At 43.5% G+C, this 20,517-nt stretch overlaps 1 protein-coding gene across 1 annotated transcript in view; it reads right to left on the reverse strand.

Moving 5' to 3' along the window:
- Positions 1-20,517, reverse strand: part of MMP24 (matrix metallopeptidase 24) — a 481,913-nt gene that overhangs the window by 229,668 nt on the left and 231,728 nt on the right. The window contains exon 2 of the mRNA XM_078652199.1: positions 17,005-17,153. Within this exon, the coding sequence (XP_078508325.1) occupies positions 17,005-17,153 (149 nt within the window). The remainder of the gene's footprint in view (positions 1-17,004; positions 17,154-20,517) is intronic.

Here is a 20,517-nt window from a genome sequence, read left to right on the forward strand (position 1 = left end):
ACGCTACGAAGAAGACTCATGTGACTCCTACGGCAGTGGTTCCTAGCTAGTGGTCCAGGACACCTAAGAGTCCGCGTAGCCAACTCAGGGGGTCAGCAACTGCTTAGAAATAATATTAACAGATTAATAAAAAGGTACATGAATAAAGAAGCAAAATGTACAACTACTTTTAAAAAAAAAAATCAGTAAATGTGAAGACATCTGAAATTGGAGGATACAAATTGAGTTAGTGTCCTCAGATTGATTTGTGGGAGCAGTGCAAGTGCATCAAACAGAACGCATGGACAATGAATGGCCTCAATTGAATTTAGAAAATATCCAACTGCCCCATTAAAATTTAAATGTTGATTATTTTATACAACTTGTTTATGAATTATATAACATTTCATCAATAGTGTATTTATTTGATGGAAGCTTGTTTTGCAGTTCAGATCATTAAAGATGCTTAGGCTGGGGTTCCTGGTTTTCAGTAATAACATAGTAGAGTGGATCCACAGAAGCCAAAAGGTTAAGGACTGCTGTCCGATGTTATATCATTGGCCATTTTGCCCCTTGTTTAAAATAAATCTAGTATCTAGATAATTTGGGTTCATACCACAGTTGCAGAAGGTCCTTGTGTTTTTTGGGCCTAATTCACAAAGAGCCTCGGCAGTTGTGGCGGAGACTGCCTTCATTGCAGGATCTCTGCATTTGTGGCAGGATCACCGCATTCATGGCAGGATCTCGGCAATGAGAAACTGCAGTGCAGAGATCCCACCACAAGTGCGAAAGTCCCGTACAGAATGCGGAGGCTCCGCCGCACCTACGGAAACTCTTTGTGAATCAGACCCTTTGGATTTATCTCTATTTTACTACATGTTCTTACTACTTGTAAATATTGATTTCCTTCAAAATATCATAACATTTCGGATTTTTTTTAGTACCAACTGTTAGAGTAATAAACCACTTCTCTATATAACTTTCCCTTTGGAGTCAATTAGATTAGGAAATCACTGCTTGATTTAACTTTCCCTTTGGAGTCAAGTGCCTAAAGCAAGTAACCTAGTGATCCAATTGGAGTACAAAAGTTCTTGTGGCCACAAGACAACAGGTATAAATGACAATATCCACCACAGAGACTCACCTGGAACCTGCTTGACCCACATCCCAAAGTGCAAGCTTCTGCTTTAGCCACCTATGCTACCAAGCTTTAAGGACCTCCCTGCCATTTCCTCACATCAGCCAACTGACCTCATATCATCTAAAGGTCATCAGAAGTGCACCTCAATTGTGTAGTTCAGAAAAAGGATGCCGCCTTATCAGGGCCAACCACAACCATCCAGGAAGTGGAACTACTGCACTGAAAACCAGTCGCAGGACTTTGTAGAACTGCAATAGATGACAAGACCAGGGACCCAAATTTCAAAGGATCCTATGACCCACAACCCCATAAGGAAAATCAAAGATATGAGGCGAAAGACTGGGAAACATATCTACATGACATGGAACAAACTTAAACAACAGACCCCACCCTCCTTTGTAATATTTTGCACACCAGCTTTTGCAACAGGAGTGGGTTGCGATTCAAATCCGTATATACAACTGGGCGGGGACAAGAGTTGTAAGAACCTACATTACCTTTGCTCTTCCACCGATACGCAAATGCCCATAGGCCACTAAATAGATGCAGAAGATAACATCATGATATACTCTAAGATAGCTTCAAAATTTGCGGCTTACCTTTACTCCAGCACAGACAGACCCAGCAAGTTGACCTTAACCTCCTTCATGGCTGAAGTGCCCATCGAAGAGCAGACCTCCTTAAAAAGGGGTCTCACCATAGAGGAGCTAAGAGAGGCGTTGGTCTAACTACAGTAGCGCAAAACCCCAGGTCCCAAAAGGTATCCAGTGGAATTCTACAAGTCCTATTGGTCCCGACTGGGCCAAACAATAATAGACATGTTCAGGTCTGCCCTAAAAGACACACAAATTCCACTAGATCTCCGACTAGCAAACACAGTTTGCATCCCCAAGCCCGGTCAACTCATGTCTCACTGTTCCTCTTAGCACCCAAACTCCTTACTTAATATGGAAGGGAAAACATGGGTGAAAGCCTTGCCTAATCGATTGTTAAAGAGCACTAGTTAAATGCCTTAAGACCTCCTTTGAAGGGGGCCTAACTACACCCAGCATTCTCCCTTACTACAGAGTGGTGCATCTGGTAGTACTAAACAATTGCTGGTTTAGGGAACCAACCTCACCCGCATGCATGCCAGAGCTATGGATGATGAGGGCAATCCTGATAGCATACGGCATCTACGGAGGTCCGATCTCCTCTGAACTCCCTAAAGTGACGAAGGTGGTGTACCAGGTCTGGCGCAACACTCTTTGAGCATTAGGCTGGGTTAAACACCTGACTAGGGAAACCCCACCGTGTACTAGACATTGACTCGCACAGGTGACCGCGATGGAGGGTTTTGACAAGTAGGACCTTATCGGTATCCCCTCCTCGTGAGATGTAATGAAGGGGAAAATGATCAGATCCTTTGCTGACCTACAAGAAGAGTGGCTCCCATAAAACACAGTTCTACCATTTTCTGCAGATCCAACAGGCACTGATGCCTCATATCTCTGACTTAAATTTGCTTCCACAATTCAGCCCTCTGGAAGCTCAGGTGTTGCTGACAGTGCCTGTAAGACACCAACTGTCATTCATATATAAATCGCTGGTCACGAATACTCCTGAGTTACTTCACACCCTGCAAGAGACATGCTCGCATGACCTGGGTGAGCTAGACGATGACTGGCGGAAAGCCCTGAGCTCTTCTTGCAGCCCAATATAGAATCATACAGTTCAATTTCCTTCACAGGGTCTACCTCACTCATGTCAAGTTGTGGCGAATGGGACCGATCAACTCCCCACTCTGCCTATGCTGTTCCACACAACATGGGGACTTCCTGCACATTACCTGGAGCTGTCCAGTCCTGATCCCGTTTTGGGAGTGTGTCACAACCTGCCTCGGGAGAATCTTGGGACGGGTACTACCATATGACCCCAAACTCACTCACCTGCACATCACAGACAACCTAGTTGGCAAGTGTTACAACCACTATGGCTAGGACACTGGGTAGCAAACTGTGACATAGCCATATACTGGAAAGCCACAGTAGCTCCTTCTCTGATGGAATGGATGGAGGACTGAACAGATGAATGGACTTAGAGCAACCAGTCTATGTAGCCAGAGGTTATCCAAATAAACATGGGAAAATATGGGGAGACTGGGCTCGCTATAGAAGGATACTATTAGCTCCAAACACTACCACACCACACGTCGAGACAAGTGAAGAGTGGGTCTGAAACACTTGAAGAGGGGGTTTAACAAGCCAACCGCCAAACAAAGGTAGGGGACTCAGTGTGGACACACCATTATTGGAGCTCTGGGGACATGATCTTTGTAGACACCATATGTTATATGCTATTTCCTATGTATTTACTGTGGTGTCAGGGAATGGGAAAGATCAGTATTGTGTTGACACATAAAATGTGTTTTAAAATAAAAGAAGACCAAATAAAATATCAACACCCAGCAACACACAAGAACAGAAAGTTTCACCAGGGCAGGCAACAGTAAGTTAAAGGACCAAGGGCCAGATGTAAGACCTTTTTTTGCATGCGCAAATGGGTTTGCAAACCCGTTTGTGCATGCAAAAACATCATGGGCCGTGTACAGAGCCTATTTGGTGAGTCGCAATTTATTTGCCACTCGCTATATAGGTTTTGCGACTCGCTATTTGGAAGGTGCGTTCCCTTCCAAATGGCAAGTCTCAAAACCATGTACTAATGTTTTGCGACCGTAATTACGGTTGCAAAACACTCGCAATTATCACCTACCTCGAGTAGGTGGCAATGCATTCGCAAAGGGGAAGGGGTCCCCTGGGGTTCCGAGGGGACCCCTTCCCCATTGGAAATGCATGCGAAAATATTTTTTACTGGCAGGCAGTGGTCCCAGGGACCACTGCCTGCCCTTAAAAAATGAAACAGAAACGCAATTTTTTTTTTTTTTTTTAATGCATACCATTTTCCTTTAAGGAAAACTGGCTGCATTATAAAAAGAACTGCCTTCTTTCAAAGCAGTTACCAGACATGGTGGTGCGCTGAGCCCAGCAGGCCACCATCCCTGGGAGGGCCTGTCATTCCCAGTGAGCTCGCAAATTGTGAGGCGTAAAATAAAATGGTCGTACATCTGGCCCATACTCTCTTGCCTGCTCAGGTCTCTGGAGGTCTTTGAAATTGATAAAGAGACTGCGCCCATTTGTTGCCTACAATACTTTTCGGTGGGTCAGAAATTCTGAAACAGGAGAAGCATGATCTAGCTGAGGATACATTGAGAGTTTCTAGTTTTCCAGAGTTGCAGTAATACTCCATTTACATGCCACATCCCCAGCCGAAGCAAGATCTTTGTAACATTTTGGATAATGATGCAACCTGGTTGCTGTCAGAGATCTCCCGGTCAGTGGCACGGTTTTCCTGCCTCCAAATCTGTGAATCTGCACCTAGTAAAAACCATTGCTTGGCCTGGAATAGATAGAAAGCACAGGTGATGCCCATGACACACCAGACCCCTTCTACAGAATGAGAAGAGCAAGCAACACTCTGCCTTAGCACCACCTGAGCCTCTTGTGCCCTGAAACCCTCCTAATACCAACGCTCAGTGGCCTCCAGTGCCATTTACATGCAACACAGAGCTGGTAGTAAATGTGGCTGGAGTGGAAACCAGTTGGGTAGTCCTCAAGTAGGTATGATATGGTGGTATGATAAGGTGGTTTGGTAGGCGATCGATGTATCAGAGCTGCGTCTCTCAATTTCCTTCCAAAGTCAATGTAAATTAACAATTGTCCTAAAGTTGTATCATAATTTTGGATTGAGATTGTGTTTTCATAATGGGAGTAGTCTAACCAGTTTAACACCTTGGGTGAGTAATGCAGGAATCAGATTGATCAGGCTTGCTTTATAATGTTTGCAGGAAGGATGTCTGAGAAGTAGTTGGGGTCAGTTGTTTTATTATCTCCTGCTCACCAGTTACGGACCGTACGTACCCGCACACTGACCATTGTCAGGAGATCACGTGTCAGTTGTACCCGACTACACGATATTTTTCTACTTGTTCGAGTCACTTTCCTTGAGTTCGTAGTCCCCGACAAAATACCTGGGACCACGTCATTTATCCTCTCTACACCGCCCAGTCACTCAAGCGCCTTTTACAGCCCTGATGAGTCACAGACATTGTTCTAGTGACGAAACACGTGTCGGCTGGCGTTAAGATTTACATGCAAAAAGAAAAAGAAGACGTATATGAAGTGAAAATATATTGTTCTCAAAACAAAACATTGGTGTCTCTTTTCTGTTGGATTTATTGACTATTTATACTTACTTAAGTTGTTTTACACAGTACGTGTGCACAGTACCTGCTATAATGATATGGTGGTATGATAAGGTGGTATGGTAGGCGATCGATGTATCAGAGCTGCGTCTCTCAATTTCCTTCCAAAGTCAATGTAAATTAACAATTGTCCTAAAGTTGTATCATAATTTTGGATTGAGATTGTGTTTTCATAATGGGAGTAGTCTAACCAGTTTAACACCTTGGGTGAGTGATGCAGGAATCAGATTGATCAGGCTTGCTTTATAATGTTTGCAGGAAGGATGTCTGAGAAGTAGTTGGGGTCAGTTGTTTTATTATAATTTTGGAAAAATATAATCTCTGGATATTGGAGAGAAAGCAGACCAGATGATCTTTTTTAGGTAGTAATGATTTTCTGTGAGACAGATTGGGCACACTTTTATCTTTTACTTGGATATATCTTTATTTAAGCATGAATTTGCTTTAACATGGATGCAAAACTGGTAGGGGAAGATGAGTCCCTTTCTTTGTTGTAGACTGATTGGAAGAGATAAGTATTTAGTTCACTGCAAAATGTAGTTGACCCCACTCAGGTCTGAGATGTGCTGTTAAAGTATTCCAGAGTACAGAACTTGGTGATGGGGTGGTTTTGAGTGCTCTCCACCCTATCACTGCTCACATGAGTGTAACAAGCCCAGGGCTTATGAGTGGTAAGATGTCAGTTTGAGATAAATGTGCAATATCCAATGATATGGTGCCTTCTAAATAGAGACAATTGGTCCATTTTGTTACTGGAGATAATGATCTAAATTCTTTCTCACTTGCTACACGGATTCACCAGCAAACCTGAGGCTCTGAATTCCCTCACAGTGCACCCTTTACACATTACTCAAAATGGCAGTTGTAGGCGTATACAGGCCAATAAAAAATAAGTGTTCTTTTAGTTTGTAATCAAATTAACAGGGAAAATCTAGGTAGAATAATTTAAATCACCCATAATAATTATGATATATGTGTCCATTGGGAACACAGGGCCTGTTGTACTGTTCCGATTTGAAATGGGAAGGGGTAGTTGGCTCATCGACTGGTCTGCGAAGGGGAAATCAATTTGCAATGTGGACTATGTACTAATTGGTTGCATCACAAATATCCATTTGCCTAATACATATTAATTAGGCAGGTCACAATTTACGACCCCTTAAGATTGTCTGCGAATGCAGGGATGGAGGAATGCGTGGGACAGCAAGCCGCGATCCCTGCAATCACTTCTACATCACATCCTATACAACAGTGGTTCATTACGCCCAAGATGGCACCGGATGGCACAAATCTACCAAAAATCTCCAAGTTGGTTAAAAACTGCTGAGATCGGTAGGCAGTCAGGCTAAACCGGGCACCCCTGTTTCACTGGTGCAATCCAGTCGCTCAAATGGCATTTCAAGAAGGCAGTGGTTGCTGTTTCACATCCCTGCTAGCATAGGCTCAGGTCAGTAAGATGGGGAATTTGATCAAGGTTCAGCAGGTGTACAGATGTGCTGAGGTCAAAAAGGATGTTCTACTGTATGGGAAGGTAGTCAGAGCAGAAAGAGGCACTTGTGCTCACTGTACGCCCCAGAGTTGCCGTAATAAAGCACATTCTATCTTATTTAAGACAGTTGTAGAATTTAGGTTGGACATTGAGAGCACTGCAGGAGGAACGTCGGCATGAGTTTCACCACACTAAACATGAATCTTGAGGAATGCTATATTTAAGTATATTCAGTACATCCACATACATAGGAAACATAGTATATTCATGACCACAGAAGGGCAGAACTAGATTTTAGACACAACACCTGAGTTGTGACCTAGAGTCAACTTGTAGATCAGACGTTTTCCGCCTGATATGAGGATGTGGGCCAGTGTGTCGCTTTTGCTCCAAGGTTACAGACACACTGAAATATTAGCCAATCCAATCCAAAAATTCTTTATTTCGGCCACATAGGCCATAAAAGAAACAGTAAAAATACATACAGATAAAAGACAATATATACAATAAAAACCAACTGGACCTGCAGTGTTTAGAAAAACATGGTAAAATAGATTAACCAGACATTTTCTTCCTTATTATCCATGCTGCCATTAAGAATTTGGAAACCGCGAACACAATGTGGCCCAGGGTGTTGGTTTTCAGCACCCTGTAGGCTTGTAAGTGGTTACTGAAGCCCAGATTCCGGCATAGAGGGGCTAGCCAGCGCCTCCTCGGGCTCCGATAAACATGGCAACAGAACATTATGTGTAAGTCATCTTCATCCTTAACTTTACAGCATGGGCAAAGCTTGTCGCCCCCTAACGACCATTTATAGGTGAAGACTTTAGTAGGGAGCGTACCAAACCTCCATTGCAGGAACAATTTCCTCGTCAAAAGAGGGTAAATAAAATCCATAAAAGGTTCAAAAGCATAAGAATTTTTGGATACTATAAAACGTCCCGTCAGGGTGCCACTGTCATATGCACTGTCCATATCAGCGAGGGTTTTGTTCTTATAGAGGAGTGCCAGGGTTATGAGGATGTGGGCCAGTGTGTCGCTTTTGCTCCAAGGTTACAGACACACTGAAATATTAGCCAATCCAATCCAAAAATTCTTTATTTCGGCCACATAGGCCATAAAAGAAACAGTAAAAATACATACAGATAAAAGACAATATATACAATAAAAACCAACTGGACCTGCAGTGTTTAGAAAAACATGGTAAAATAGATTAACCAGACATTTTCTTCCTTATTATCCATGCTGCCATTAAGAATTTGGAAACCGCGAACACAATGTGGCCCAGGGTGTTGGTTTTCAGCACCCTGTAGGCTTGTAAGTGGTTACTGAAGCCCAGATTCCGGCATAGAGGGGCTAGCCAGCGCCTCCTCGGGCTCCGATAAACATGGCAACAGAACATTATGTGTAAGTCATCTTCATCCTTAACTTTACAGCATGGGCAAAGCTTGTCGCCCCCTAACGACCATTTATAGGTGAAGACTTTAGTAGGGAGCGTACCAAACCTCCATTGCAGGAACAATTTCCTCGCCAAAAGAGGGTAAATAAAATCCATAAAAGGTTCAAAAGCATAAGAATTTTTGGATACTATAAAACGTCCCGTCAGGGTGCCACTGTCATATGCACTGTCCATATCAGCGAGGGTTTTGTTCTTATAGAGGAGTGCCAGGGTTTTGCGCGAAATCCTTCTACAACCCTGAGCTGGGTCATCCCATAGGTCTGGCAAATTCAGGCTGGAACATTCCGACTTGATGAGTGCCAGCCAAGGGATCTTACCATTAACATCCAGCCTCAAGACGTGTATAAGGTCCTGCCTATAGTGATACAGCTCCTCAGTGGACCATAACCGATGCCAGTACTTCACCGGTTTCGACCGCAGATCCTCTGCGATTGACGGGAGGCCCAGGTCAAGTCTTAGGGGGAGGAGTGGTGTGCCTTGCGGGAGAGCAAGAAGACGTCTGAGGAAACAATTTTCCACCCCTGCCATGACCTTCCCAGCTTTATGGCCCCACAGCTCACTGCCATACAAGGCAGCTGCCTTCGCCTGAGTCCTGTACATTTCCAGGGCCGGACTGACAGGCTTAAAGGTGGACTTGTTGGATACCCTCAGGAGTGCGCCCGATAGCTGGGAGAGTTTCAACCTAGATCTAGCCACCTGGGAATCCCATGTCAGGTTTTCTTGGAGTGAGACCCCCAGATATGTAAAGGTGGAAACCCTTTCCAGACTGGTTTCCCCCAGTTTTGGATTGGGTCTGGTCTTGGTCGGAGGGTTGAAGATCATGAACTTAGTTTTTTCCGTGTTCACTTCCAACCCATGTTGTCGACAAAAGTGACCAAAACCATCCACAATCCTCTGGATCCCCATGGGGGATTTGGAAAGAAGGAGGGTATCATCGGCAAACATAATTGCCGGCACCCTCCTTCCTGCCAAAACCGGGGCGTCATTATCCCCAACAGGTGTTGAATGACGCTGTTGATGTACAGACAGAACAGTGTCGGAGCCAGGACACAGCCCTGTCTGACACCTCGGCGGACCGGGAATTTACCCGAGGGCTTGCCATCCCTCTCACACCTCACTACCGCAAAGTTGTTCTCATGCAGCCTAATGATGATTCTAAGGAGGTGGGGGGGAACTCCTAGCTTCTGCAGAACCTCCCATAACCTCCCCCTCGGGACGAGGTCGAAGGCTGACCTCAGGTCCACGAAGACCATGTACAGTCGACCTCCCTCTAGCGTAACCGTCTTCCAGTACAGGAGAAGGAGGCGAAAGATTTGGTCCATGGTCGAAGTGTTCTTCCTGAAGCCAGCCTGTAGGGGGCTCAGGATGTCATTGACCTCGACCCAGTCTAGGAGATGGTCCAAGATGAGGCGCGCAAAGAGTTTTTGGGGCACATCTATGAGGCTTATAGGCCTGTAATTGGAAGGGAGCAGAGTAGAGCCCTTCTTATGGATGGGCACAATCTCTGCCCCCAACCACGACCCAGGGATCGCCATACCTCCGAGAATGGCATTAAATAAAACGAGAAGGTATGGGCCCCAGATATCCGGGTGGTGCCTAAACAGATCCCCGGGTAACCTATCCAGGCCTGGCGCCTTCCCCACTGCTAGACGTTCTAGGGCAAGCTCCACTTCCCCCAGGGATAGTTCCATTCCGAACTCCTGAGTACCCAAGGGCAGTTGCAGCTCTGCGGCCGGGGAGGGACTGGTATCTTGGTAAAGAGCCCCAAAGTGGGCCTCCCAGACCGCGGGGGCTATATTAGACTCAGTCGCTTTGCTGAGTTCCCCTGACCCATTATTTACAAGGGCCCAAAATGTCCGGGAGTCCCTGAATTTGAGGGCATCGTAGAGGTCCTGCCAATGCTTCCAGTCCCACTCGGTCCTTGCAGCCGCCAGCACTGATTTATGGTGGTTCCTTAGGTCACGTACTTTGGCCTTGTCTGACCCCTCTTTTATGGCTGCAATGAGCTCAGATTTTGCTGCCCTGCAGTCTGAGGTATACCAGGTGGGGACAGGGGTCCTTGTCTTTCGGATTGGGACCTCCGGATGGAATACCTCGGCCAAGTCCCTCACTAAAACCTGGTGAATGTTTCCCAGTTTCTCACAGTAATCAAGGGTTCTTGGTTCATTGAAATATTAGCACTTCATGCTGTCCCAAGGATTATCTACTGGGCCTCCTCCCCAGGAATGAAAGTGAGACGCAGACATCTGACTTCATTGACCCAACAGTAATACATGCAAAACGCAGAACCTCAATGACATGGAAGTCATGCAGGCGTCCTTATTCATTAGCTATCTAACCTTCTACAGTGTACCACGGGTGCACTGTTAGTGATAATTAAACTGTGTCTTGGCTGGGGTGAATAATTTACAACTACATGGGATTCCATGGTTTATATGTTGAAGTTCTCCTGGGATGAGGTGCCCTTGAGACTTGCATCAATTGAGGTAGTAAATATGGGATGGCTAGAGAATCTAAATATGGCTGCATGGAGGATTAAAGTGACCTTAACCTGAACATTTTCAAAACTGAAGTCTTACTGTTGGGTCCAGAACAAGCTCTACCCTCAGCTGATCAGTTCACATCTCCTATGACTCTCTGAAGTTGTCCTACCATATATGCTAAATGGCACACAACTGGTATGAGGAACACAGTTTAAACGACCGTATTGGATCAGTGGTACAGGCCTGATATTTAGGCCTAGGCTACTTACATCTTTAAGTTTAGTGAGGACTTAAGGAGTTATAAAAGCTTGCTCATCACCACCAAATCCTTTTTTTATTCTAATTGTATTAATTTAATGGCAAATAAACAAAAGGAAACTTTTAAGATATTAAATAAACTTGCTTGTTTCAAGCAAGTAACCTGTGACTGAACCCTCCCAAACTCTGTGCAATGCATTCAGAACTTTTTAAGTGAGAAAATAAATCATTTAAGGATAACATTCAGACCACTTCTCTGTCTCAACAACTTGGGGAGAATGTGGACTGTGGGACTGTTATTTCTCACTCCTTTGTTCAGTTGCTCTTTTTAAAATAGCCTGTATTATTTACAGAGCCATTCATGAACTGAATCCAGCCTTTGAAGCAATTAGAATTAAGAAGTATGTTCCTCATCAACATCTCAGATCCTCCCTTGCCAAACAATTGAGGCAAGCAAGGAGTTCTCTGTCCTAGCTACCATCTTATGGCACTCTCTCCCTTCCTTGATCAGGCTGTAACCTAACTTCCTGGGGTTCAGGAAGCTGTTGAAGGCCTGGCTGCTTAGGCAAGCTTTTTATTAGCCTACACCCTCTCTCCTCTTCCTATTGGTTGTCACAGCACCAAGAAACCGTTGGGTGTAAGTGTGGTCTATACGTTTTTCTAACATAACATAACAATTGTATGGTAAGAATACAGGTCATCAAACACCACATAGCCTCATAACACACCCTAAACAACACAGCACATATACATGCATACAGTAAGGGACTTTTGGGCAGCCATTTTCAGCCACTGGCCACTGTAGCTTTTGGCTATCATATTGCTATCAGCACATGGCATTTTGTGAATGTGAACAGCAGATCACAAAACATTTTCAGATTAAATATTAATGTAAATGAATTTTAATAAACAATGCTGCAGCCCTGTTAACTTAATTTTAATTACATTTTTACTTAACTTAAATATATTAGCTTAAATAAAAATATTTATCCGAAATGTAAATCAAAAAATAAATTCCTACCTAAAGTTAAATTTTTATTTTTATTTTGCATTCATAAGTATTAAATGTGATGGACCGACTTAATTCATGTAATTTAATTATATTTTAATCAAAACTTATGTTGCATCGATTTATAAATTCAAAAAAGGTTGGTAAAATAGTTTATAATTAAATAATAAGTATGTTTTCTTTATAGATTTTTTCAACATTAAATGATATTTATTTATATGTTTTACCAAAGGCGGGCCACGCGCCAACAAGGAGGCAAGGGCCAGGACTCAAAGATCCAGTTTGTCCTGCTTCTTTGTCGCCCAGAAGGCGGAGCCACCAGCGCTACGAAGCGGGCAAAAGAAAATTACCCTGAGGGATTGACCCGTGACTTCCATTCCGTTTGCTTGAAAATCAACTGTTATTTGTGTACTTGCTCTGAAGACCCATGCTCTTTAACCTATGATATTTTTTCCATGATACTAAGTTTATCCGTGAAAGCCTTGAGAAAGCCCAGGTCGCACTTGCCAGAGTGGGCGAAACACGTGTTAGCTGTTGTACATCCAAGAGCACAAATATAAACATTTCACATGGAGAAAACAAAATGTAATCAATAAAGTTTTCGATCAAGATATCATATAATAACTGTTTTCTTCGGACACAACAGACCAAAAAAAAGTACGCTTACGGAGTGATCGTAATCACCTACATTACGCAAACAGGAGCATATGCTCAAACCTTTACCAGATTTGTACCTGTCACTAGGCACAATTCTTAAAGGTGGGAGTGCTAGGGTGAAAAACCTATTCAAGATGTTTTGTAATGCTAACAGAGAAAGTAAGAAATTGGAAGAAGTAACTTTAAGAGATTATGCTGCCTTTTAAAATAAATAGCACTGAATCTTACTTGTTTCTGGTTAAAAAGGTATGGGAAAAAATGTGTCTAACCAAATTTCGTTTAGGTGAAATCAGAAGCTACCTTTGGGCCAGTATGGTCTAAGGACTATCCACATATGTCTATATGACGAAACCTAATCTCACTCATCCATTTTATTCTCTTCTATAAATATTATGAACCTTTTAAATGTAGCTATTTATTACCCATTCTTAAATCATGAGATTTTATCAGCACAACCCTGAATTTTATTTTTTGAGTATGCTATCTAATCCAGTTGTCTACAATTCGGTGGGGTGCTTTTTAAAAAATTCTGTACATTGGCGCAATTCAATGAATTAAAACAAATTTTAGTGACTGTAATTGCCAAAGTGTGATTGCTTTTCTGCTTGTTTTCCTACAATGTACTGTTTTTTAAACTCTTACACTAATGTATGCTTTTATGATTATTTACAAATAAGCAAACATATTTTGGATTAATAGAACTAATTTATATCATTTACTTTAACATTATTCCCTCTGGTGTTTTATTTTAATTCCCTACCACCATTACTTTCCATGGGAGGGTGCTGCAATACCAGTGGTTGGCTATGTAAGGTGCCTTCAGCTCTGAACTGTAGTTCTTTGCTCATATGTTGACTCCCGTTTCGGGCTGTAGTAACTTTAGAGGTGCTGTTTGTGTATAGAAAGGGCTTACTCTTTTGTGGGTGGGTGTATGTCCCTCCCTAAAGCTCTCGAAACCCCTGCTCACTCCTCCCTAAATTCCTCCCATTTAGGAGTAAGTATTTCCATTTTTCCAGCCTCTTCCTCAGTCCCTCCCACATTTACTCCTAAGTAGTAAACTTGTGTGAGGATTTCCTAATAGAAAGGAGAAGTGGGGATTTGTAGCATTTTAGTACGACTAAACGTAGTTTGCCTTTCATTTTTGAGAAATACTCACGCTAGTTGAAATTTTACAGGCAACAGGTCAAAGGAATCTCAAAGATGAGATATACAGTTGATAAAGTAAGCTTTTATAAGAAGACGTGCAAAGAGAAATGCTCGTTTATAACAGTTCATGTGAGTAGAAGCAAGCAATGCAATTCATCAAATGACATGACAACCTTTGGACAGGTGTCCATGTCCTTATTGGTGGATATCCAACTCCATCCAGCAGACTTCCCTCCCTCACTCAGCCACCACCCCTTGCAGCAAATGTCCACTGTGATGATTGCCATCATTTTGTGCAGGCCACACCTTCCAGAGACTGTAGTTTTGAGCAGAAGCCCGTAGCCTGCTCCAACTAATCCATTATTGGCCATTTAATATGATGGGTGTTGATATTTATTACTCTTACCCCAGACCCTCTGGTACTATTGCAATGCAATTTTATAGCTTTGTTCCTCGCTTAGCAAACTGGACTTTCAAGACTTTTGAGGACGAGCAATGGCTCATAACTCTAGGAAGTGTTTAGCAGGTTTAGAACACAGGTATTGCAGCTCACAAAATTCATATGCAATAAACTTAGATTTCTGTCACATCTATACCTTTTAATCATATTAGGTATTTATTTACATAAAGGAAATATAGAAGAAATACACAAAACTAATACCCTATCGCACTAGCACTTTCTTGAGAACTGCCACCCGAGCCCGTAAAATGATGGATAATCCTTGACTTTCCTTTTTTATAGTAATCTTGCTAAAATTGTCTGATGTCTATTATTATTTAACAAAGTTTTAACAAGGATTTTATAATACCATTGTAAATTTGTGGATGTGCTTTTATGAATTCTTGGAATTCGAATAAAGATTTATGAAATGAAATAATACCCTATCATATTCTGAGGTCTAGGTACACCACCAAGAAGTATTATTATTTTCCAACTTCAAAAGTCCTGCATCCCACTAGAAGTGTTGTTAGAAGAAACCCTTGAAGAAAGGGGCCTGTTTGAAACTAGGAAGGAGAACTGGATTTACTCTGTGAGAAAAATGCTGTCTATAACAAGAATAGGCACCCACCAACTTATGGAAGAGAAACTTTGAAGGAAAGACTGAACTGATAATAAACACTAGCACTACATATGGCCCAGGAAAATCCAGCCTACTTGAAGATGCAGTTAACTCCCATCATCCTTGACCTCTAATGCTCCATCTGGTTTTGCCCACTTTGATCTCAAACCTATGTACTAGTCCCCCTTTCTGGCCAGAAGCAAGATTGACAAGACAGCCAGGGGTCCTGTAGCCACATCAACGGCACTGTTGCTGCTGTAGCGTGCTCTATCAAGTGATTTTTAACCTCTGAAGGTGTCTTTTCCAAGGCTCACTCACTTCTGAGAGTGAGGATCCTAGTGTATGTGCACTAGAGTCCCATCTTTTTTCCTCCTTCGGACTCCAACCTATTCGAGCACTGGCCCCAGTTTCAAGCGAATAGTCACAAGTGTGCCCGATGTGAGATGTTTGCTCTCACTTCGGGCATTGAGATGCCTGGGAGAGGCCACAGAACAGGGCTCGACAAATGTACTCGACCGCTCGCAAATGCGAGTATATTTCTTCAAGGGCGAGCCAGTTTTGAGGCCTACTTGACCGGCCTGGCGAGTAATATCTGCCGCTTCGGTGCCTGGTGCCAATTTGTGGGTCGAGTGCAATTGAGGTAAGGTCGAGTAGAAAAGTGTACTTACTCGACCTGCAGGTCAAGTAAGATTTTTTAGATTTGTCGAGCCCTGCAGAATATCAGCAAGGTCCCAGAATGTAAGACGGCTCTACCAAGATTGTGTCTACTGGCCCCCAGGCTGCCACTCCTCTTCCCTACAACTGCTTTGTGTGCCTAGCAGCTGTTTATGCATGCCGGCAAGGCTGACATCTTTTACTTAGACCTCCTGAGCCTGGCGGTGTTGGTGGGAAGATCTCCCTAGAAATCAGTCAACATGATTAGCGCTCTTGAGGCACATACTTTGTTATAAGGTTACAGTGCCAAGAATCCTTTAGATAAGTAGCCAATCTCAATACTAAGTCAGCGCGGCAATTCATGAAGACTGAGGAACATGTACCATAGATCCTCCTTTAGGAATATCACTGCCCAGATTACAAAACTTGTATATGCCCTCTTTATCATTAGTATTGTTTACTATGTGTAGTATTAAAGTGTGTATTAAGATAAAGGTGTTTTTATTTTAATATGACAAGCATTGGCCGGATATTGACTTATTACGTATTATTGTATGCGCATCGAGCTCTGAGTTGCTAGCCCACACCATCTTCCTGACAAAACCTTGTGCTGCTATTCTTCGCGATCCTGGTAGGCGAGTGCTAAACGGGAGCACTCGTACCTCAGCTTTCGGCTAATTAGCAAGGACTGCCCGACACCAGAGGAAAAAAGGCTAAATTAACACAGTGAGAGTCTAGTAACCCATTGGCTCTCTGGTCTACATCCCTCGTGCTCTATGCTCAGTTTAATTGGTGCTCAAGTGCACGCTGAATCCATTCACTTGCACACGGTGTGCAGACAGTTTGGCCTATGGGCTATGACCTAAGGCTTTGTCATCCATTACTAAGTGCAGGGCATGGCATGCAACCATGCTCTGTGTTTCCTACTTTTAGGGCTCAGTGCATTATATACACATGGCATGGACTAGCAACAGTGGGCAGGAACATCCAGAGAATGGCCTCTGTGGCTAGTCACACTAAGTGCCCTCTCAATTAAAAAAAAAACCTGGACAGGGGGATCAGTAAGCCACTCTCTTAACCCCTTCCGTGCTCATGACGAGCTGAGCTCGTCATGAGTTGCGCCGCTCGCATGCTCATGACGAGCTCAGCTCGTCATGTAACGCGGTTTTTGCAAAAAAGCCGCACAGCGCGAAAATAGCGCCCGCACGCATGCGGTTAAGCAATGGGCCTTAGCTTGGTAAGAAGTGGTGAAGATTTAAATGCAGTGGACAGCAATCACTGTACTATTAAAATAATGTTCACATCATTTTCAAAACCAGAATAGAGATAGAAAACACAGCACAAAAAAACATGCAATAGAAAACTCACTCGATTGTTGTGCGGTCCAACACTCCTGTTACAGGAATCCCATAAAACTGCTGCATTGTTGCCACAGCTGACTGCATTGCCTTTTCCGAATGCAATGCGGAGATCCGTATATCATATGGAAGCAAATAGCCATATGTTTTCAACCAACTCTGAAAATATAGGAGCAAAAAGCAGAAATCAGTACATGTCACTGCAACAAGAAAACACGAATCAAATTCATGCTAGCCAGGAAAAGAGTAATCCTGGTACTGTTAGTTTAGTTTGTGATTACAATTACAGACTAACTTGACATTTTACTAGCTAAAGTCACCTAATAGTCAAGCTTTGGCAAACCAATAAATCTGGCACAGGGTCGGACTGGGATAGATTTAGTCCCGGGCACCAAAACAAAATTGGATCCCAGATAGCTAAAAGACAGGGCAACATTTGCACATTGGGGTAGTTCTGAATGTGTAAAGACACGCAGTTTAGCTGTTTTTCAAGGTATGGGAGGCTGCATGCATTTGTGCTTGCTGCAGGCAATGTTTGAGGTAATGTTAGGGAAATCAACAGTTAAAATCGGCCCGCCATGCCATAAAACAGGCCCACAAACTGCTAAAAGACCAGCCCACACACAGACCCGTCAGACCAGCCCATTAGGTCACCCTGTAGGTCAGTCTGACCCTGGAGAGACATAAATAGCCAGCCTTTTGGGGTTTGTCAGTGCTTGTTTTTTTGTGACGTGGTTTTTGTTGGGAATGATGCTGGGCCTTCATTAATCTGGTACAAAAGGAGGTGGTGATGGACAGAGCATCTGAACCAATCAAACACTCACACCCAGTCAAGAGATCTGGGTTTAATCCATCACCGTTCTTTAGCCCACTCTGCCACCCCAGTTCAGACATGGCCATATGCAAATCAGTCTGATGCTGGGCCTTCATTAATCTAACATAAAAAATACTGACTAACAGCAAAACTATTTTTTATCCGAAAAAGCATATATTGCCAGAGTCAACTCAGCCATTGAACCACTGTGGTTGTGGATCAGCTCAATGTGAAAGGACAGACTGTCATTACTAACATATTCAAGTTAGCCAAAAGCTGAAGTGGGGTGTCTCGTGATGTATGCTGTTGTGGGCGGAAGAAAATGTTAATGACACAATAACAGACCAATGGCTGAAGAGGACTGGCGGTTGAAAGGCTCTACGTGTATTTCCTACATATAACATTAGTAAAATCAAAAGGTCTTTGGTTAATGGTCACATCTCCTGGAGTGAACTGCCTGGCCTGGCTCGACCTGTTGTTTCTCCATGCCTTACGGTTGTTTAAATGTGATTGTTTTCTAAGCGCTGCTGTTACCGTTCTGTACGCATACGGATATGAATTGCCTATCTTTTTGTTTTTCCAGTTGCAAATTGGTTGTTTTATGATGTTTGTTATCAGGGCTTTAAGTGGGATGAAAAAACTGGGGGGTCTCTCAAAGGGGCGTGGCAAATGTAATCAAGGGTGTGGCTTTAACACAAGTAAGCTAAAAATCTGTGCTTAGCATAGTGTGTCGCCCGACTTGTATTTTGCTGTTTCTATCATTGCATTCAGATATATGATACAACAAGTAACATCATACCTACAACAAGTCAGGAGTATTGGCGTTGTCAATGGTTGTTAGTTGCATAAGATAAATAGGCAGCAACTATGGCCCGTATATAATATTGCAAAAGCTTCCACTTAAAGCCCTGGTGACACCACAACAACGTTGCTGCTCTTGAGTTTCAAAAATAGAAGGGAAATCCAGAGAGAAAATGAGTCTTTTTAAAGGATTTCCCTATCCCTACAACGCTCACCTGGCATGCCGTCATGCCGTAGCTTCTCCACTAGTGAGAAGTGAGCAGTGTGAGCATGCGCACATCGATGTGCCAGCTGTCACTGCAGTCTGGAAAAAAATAGACCGCCGGTGCCAGGACACAAAACAGAGCCCGAAAGAGACCCGTTTCGAGGTCTCCTTTAAAAAACTGCTCGTGCTCAGCACCGGTGAGACCCAGCACACTTAAAGCCCTGTTTGTTATCCAATAATATGTCAAGTCAAGTAAAGCTCTATAATACCCTTGGCTGCTATAGAAATCGGCAAATAAATAAAATATTACATACGGCCGATTACATATTTTTTGCAACAAGTCACAAGGACTTGTTGAACACCTGCCAGAGGGAAGGTTCATGGATTTAAACACAGCGGCGTGAGCCATGTGTACAGATCCATGTTCACTCAGTGCCACACTGTTAAATGATGGGCGTGTGCCACGTGACCCCTCAGTTTGCCTTCTGCCTTCAAGATGCGCTGGGAGATCTCAAGCAGGGGGCATGGTCAATTAAATACGACTACTGCGAAAGTAGGGCAGGTTACAGAACAGAAAGAGCAAATTATTTTGAACCACAACACAAAACCCAAGACTTACAGCAGTCATTAGCCGCATTAATTGGCTCTATCGAGGGCAAAGTGTTCAGCCTCCTCATTTGTGGCGCAAAAATAATGAGGATACAGACTGCTGGCGTTCAAGTCTACCCTCTCTCTCTCCAGTAAGTATAACAGCGACAGAATTATGGGTGAAAACCTTTGCACTATCCCGCCCACCTACTATTCCCCCAATTTGGGTCGGAGTTGTTCTGCTGAGGCGGCGTGAGGTTTGCTAGCACCCCTCAATGAAAGCTGCTCGAGCATGGCTGATGACATTTTGCGAGTCTTTATCCACAGAAAATGGTGCAAAATGTTGCGGTGGCTCCTATGCTATGGCAGAGGAGCGTCGCGCCACCGCCTCCCCCCACCCCCCCGCCAGCACCAACAAAATTTGAAAAATAAAACGATACTAAACTATGTTTATTTTTCTCCTACCGTGGAGTCTTGGAGGCGTGGCCAAGGGATAACAGGCACTGAGGGGGGAATGTGGACACTGTTATCAGTGCGCATGATGGTTTGGCTGGCAGTCTTAGGCCGGCCAAACCACCATGCGCACTGAAGCTGTCCTCAACTAGAGCTGCATTGCCGGGTTGGCTACAGCAGGCACAGGCTCCCAGTCCCAGTCTTCCTAGGGTTGCAAACCAAGGGCGCTCAGGCCAATCCTAATGCTGCTCTCATCCCGTGAGAGCAGCATCAGGATTGACCGCAGGGCAGTCTGGGAGCCTTTGCCTGCAGCCGAGCCAGAAGAGCGGCGATGTGGCAGGATTCAGGTACGTTTTTTTTAATGATTTGTTTTTTGTTTTGTTCCCCCGCCGCTTTGCCTCGACAACAGCTGGGACTGGCAAAAATAGGGGGATCGCCACACAATTCAATATGTACAGCATAATCGTCTCATTGCTGCTAACCATTGTTTTCTAGTGAAACTGGACCAAAAGCTATAAGACATGTTATACAAATATATTGGCTAGTTTGGTCAATTCAGTTTTGCTTGAAGACCAAAGCTCACATTTACCATAACCTGTAGGAAGCTGAAAACCAGAACATCAAAAAATATTAAACACACCGTTAATTCATCCATCTTTTCT

The sequence above is a fragment of the Lissotriton helveticus genome, chromosome 7, assembly GCF_964261635.1.
Source record: "Lissotriton helveticus chromosome 7, aLisHel1.1, whole genome shotgun sequence".
NCBI classification, from domain to species: Eukaryota; Metazoa; Chordata; class Amphibia; order Caudata; family Salamandridae; genus Lissotriton; species Lissotriton helveticus.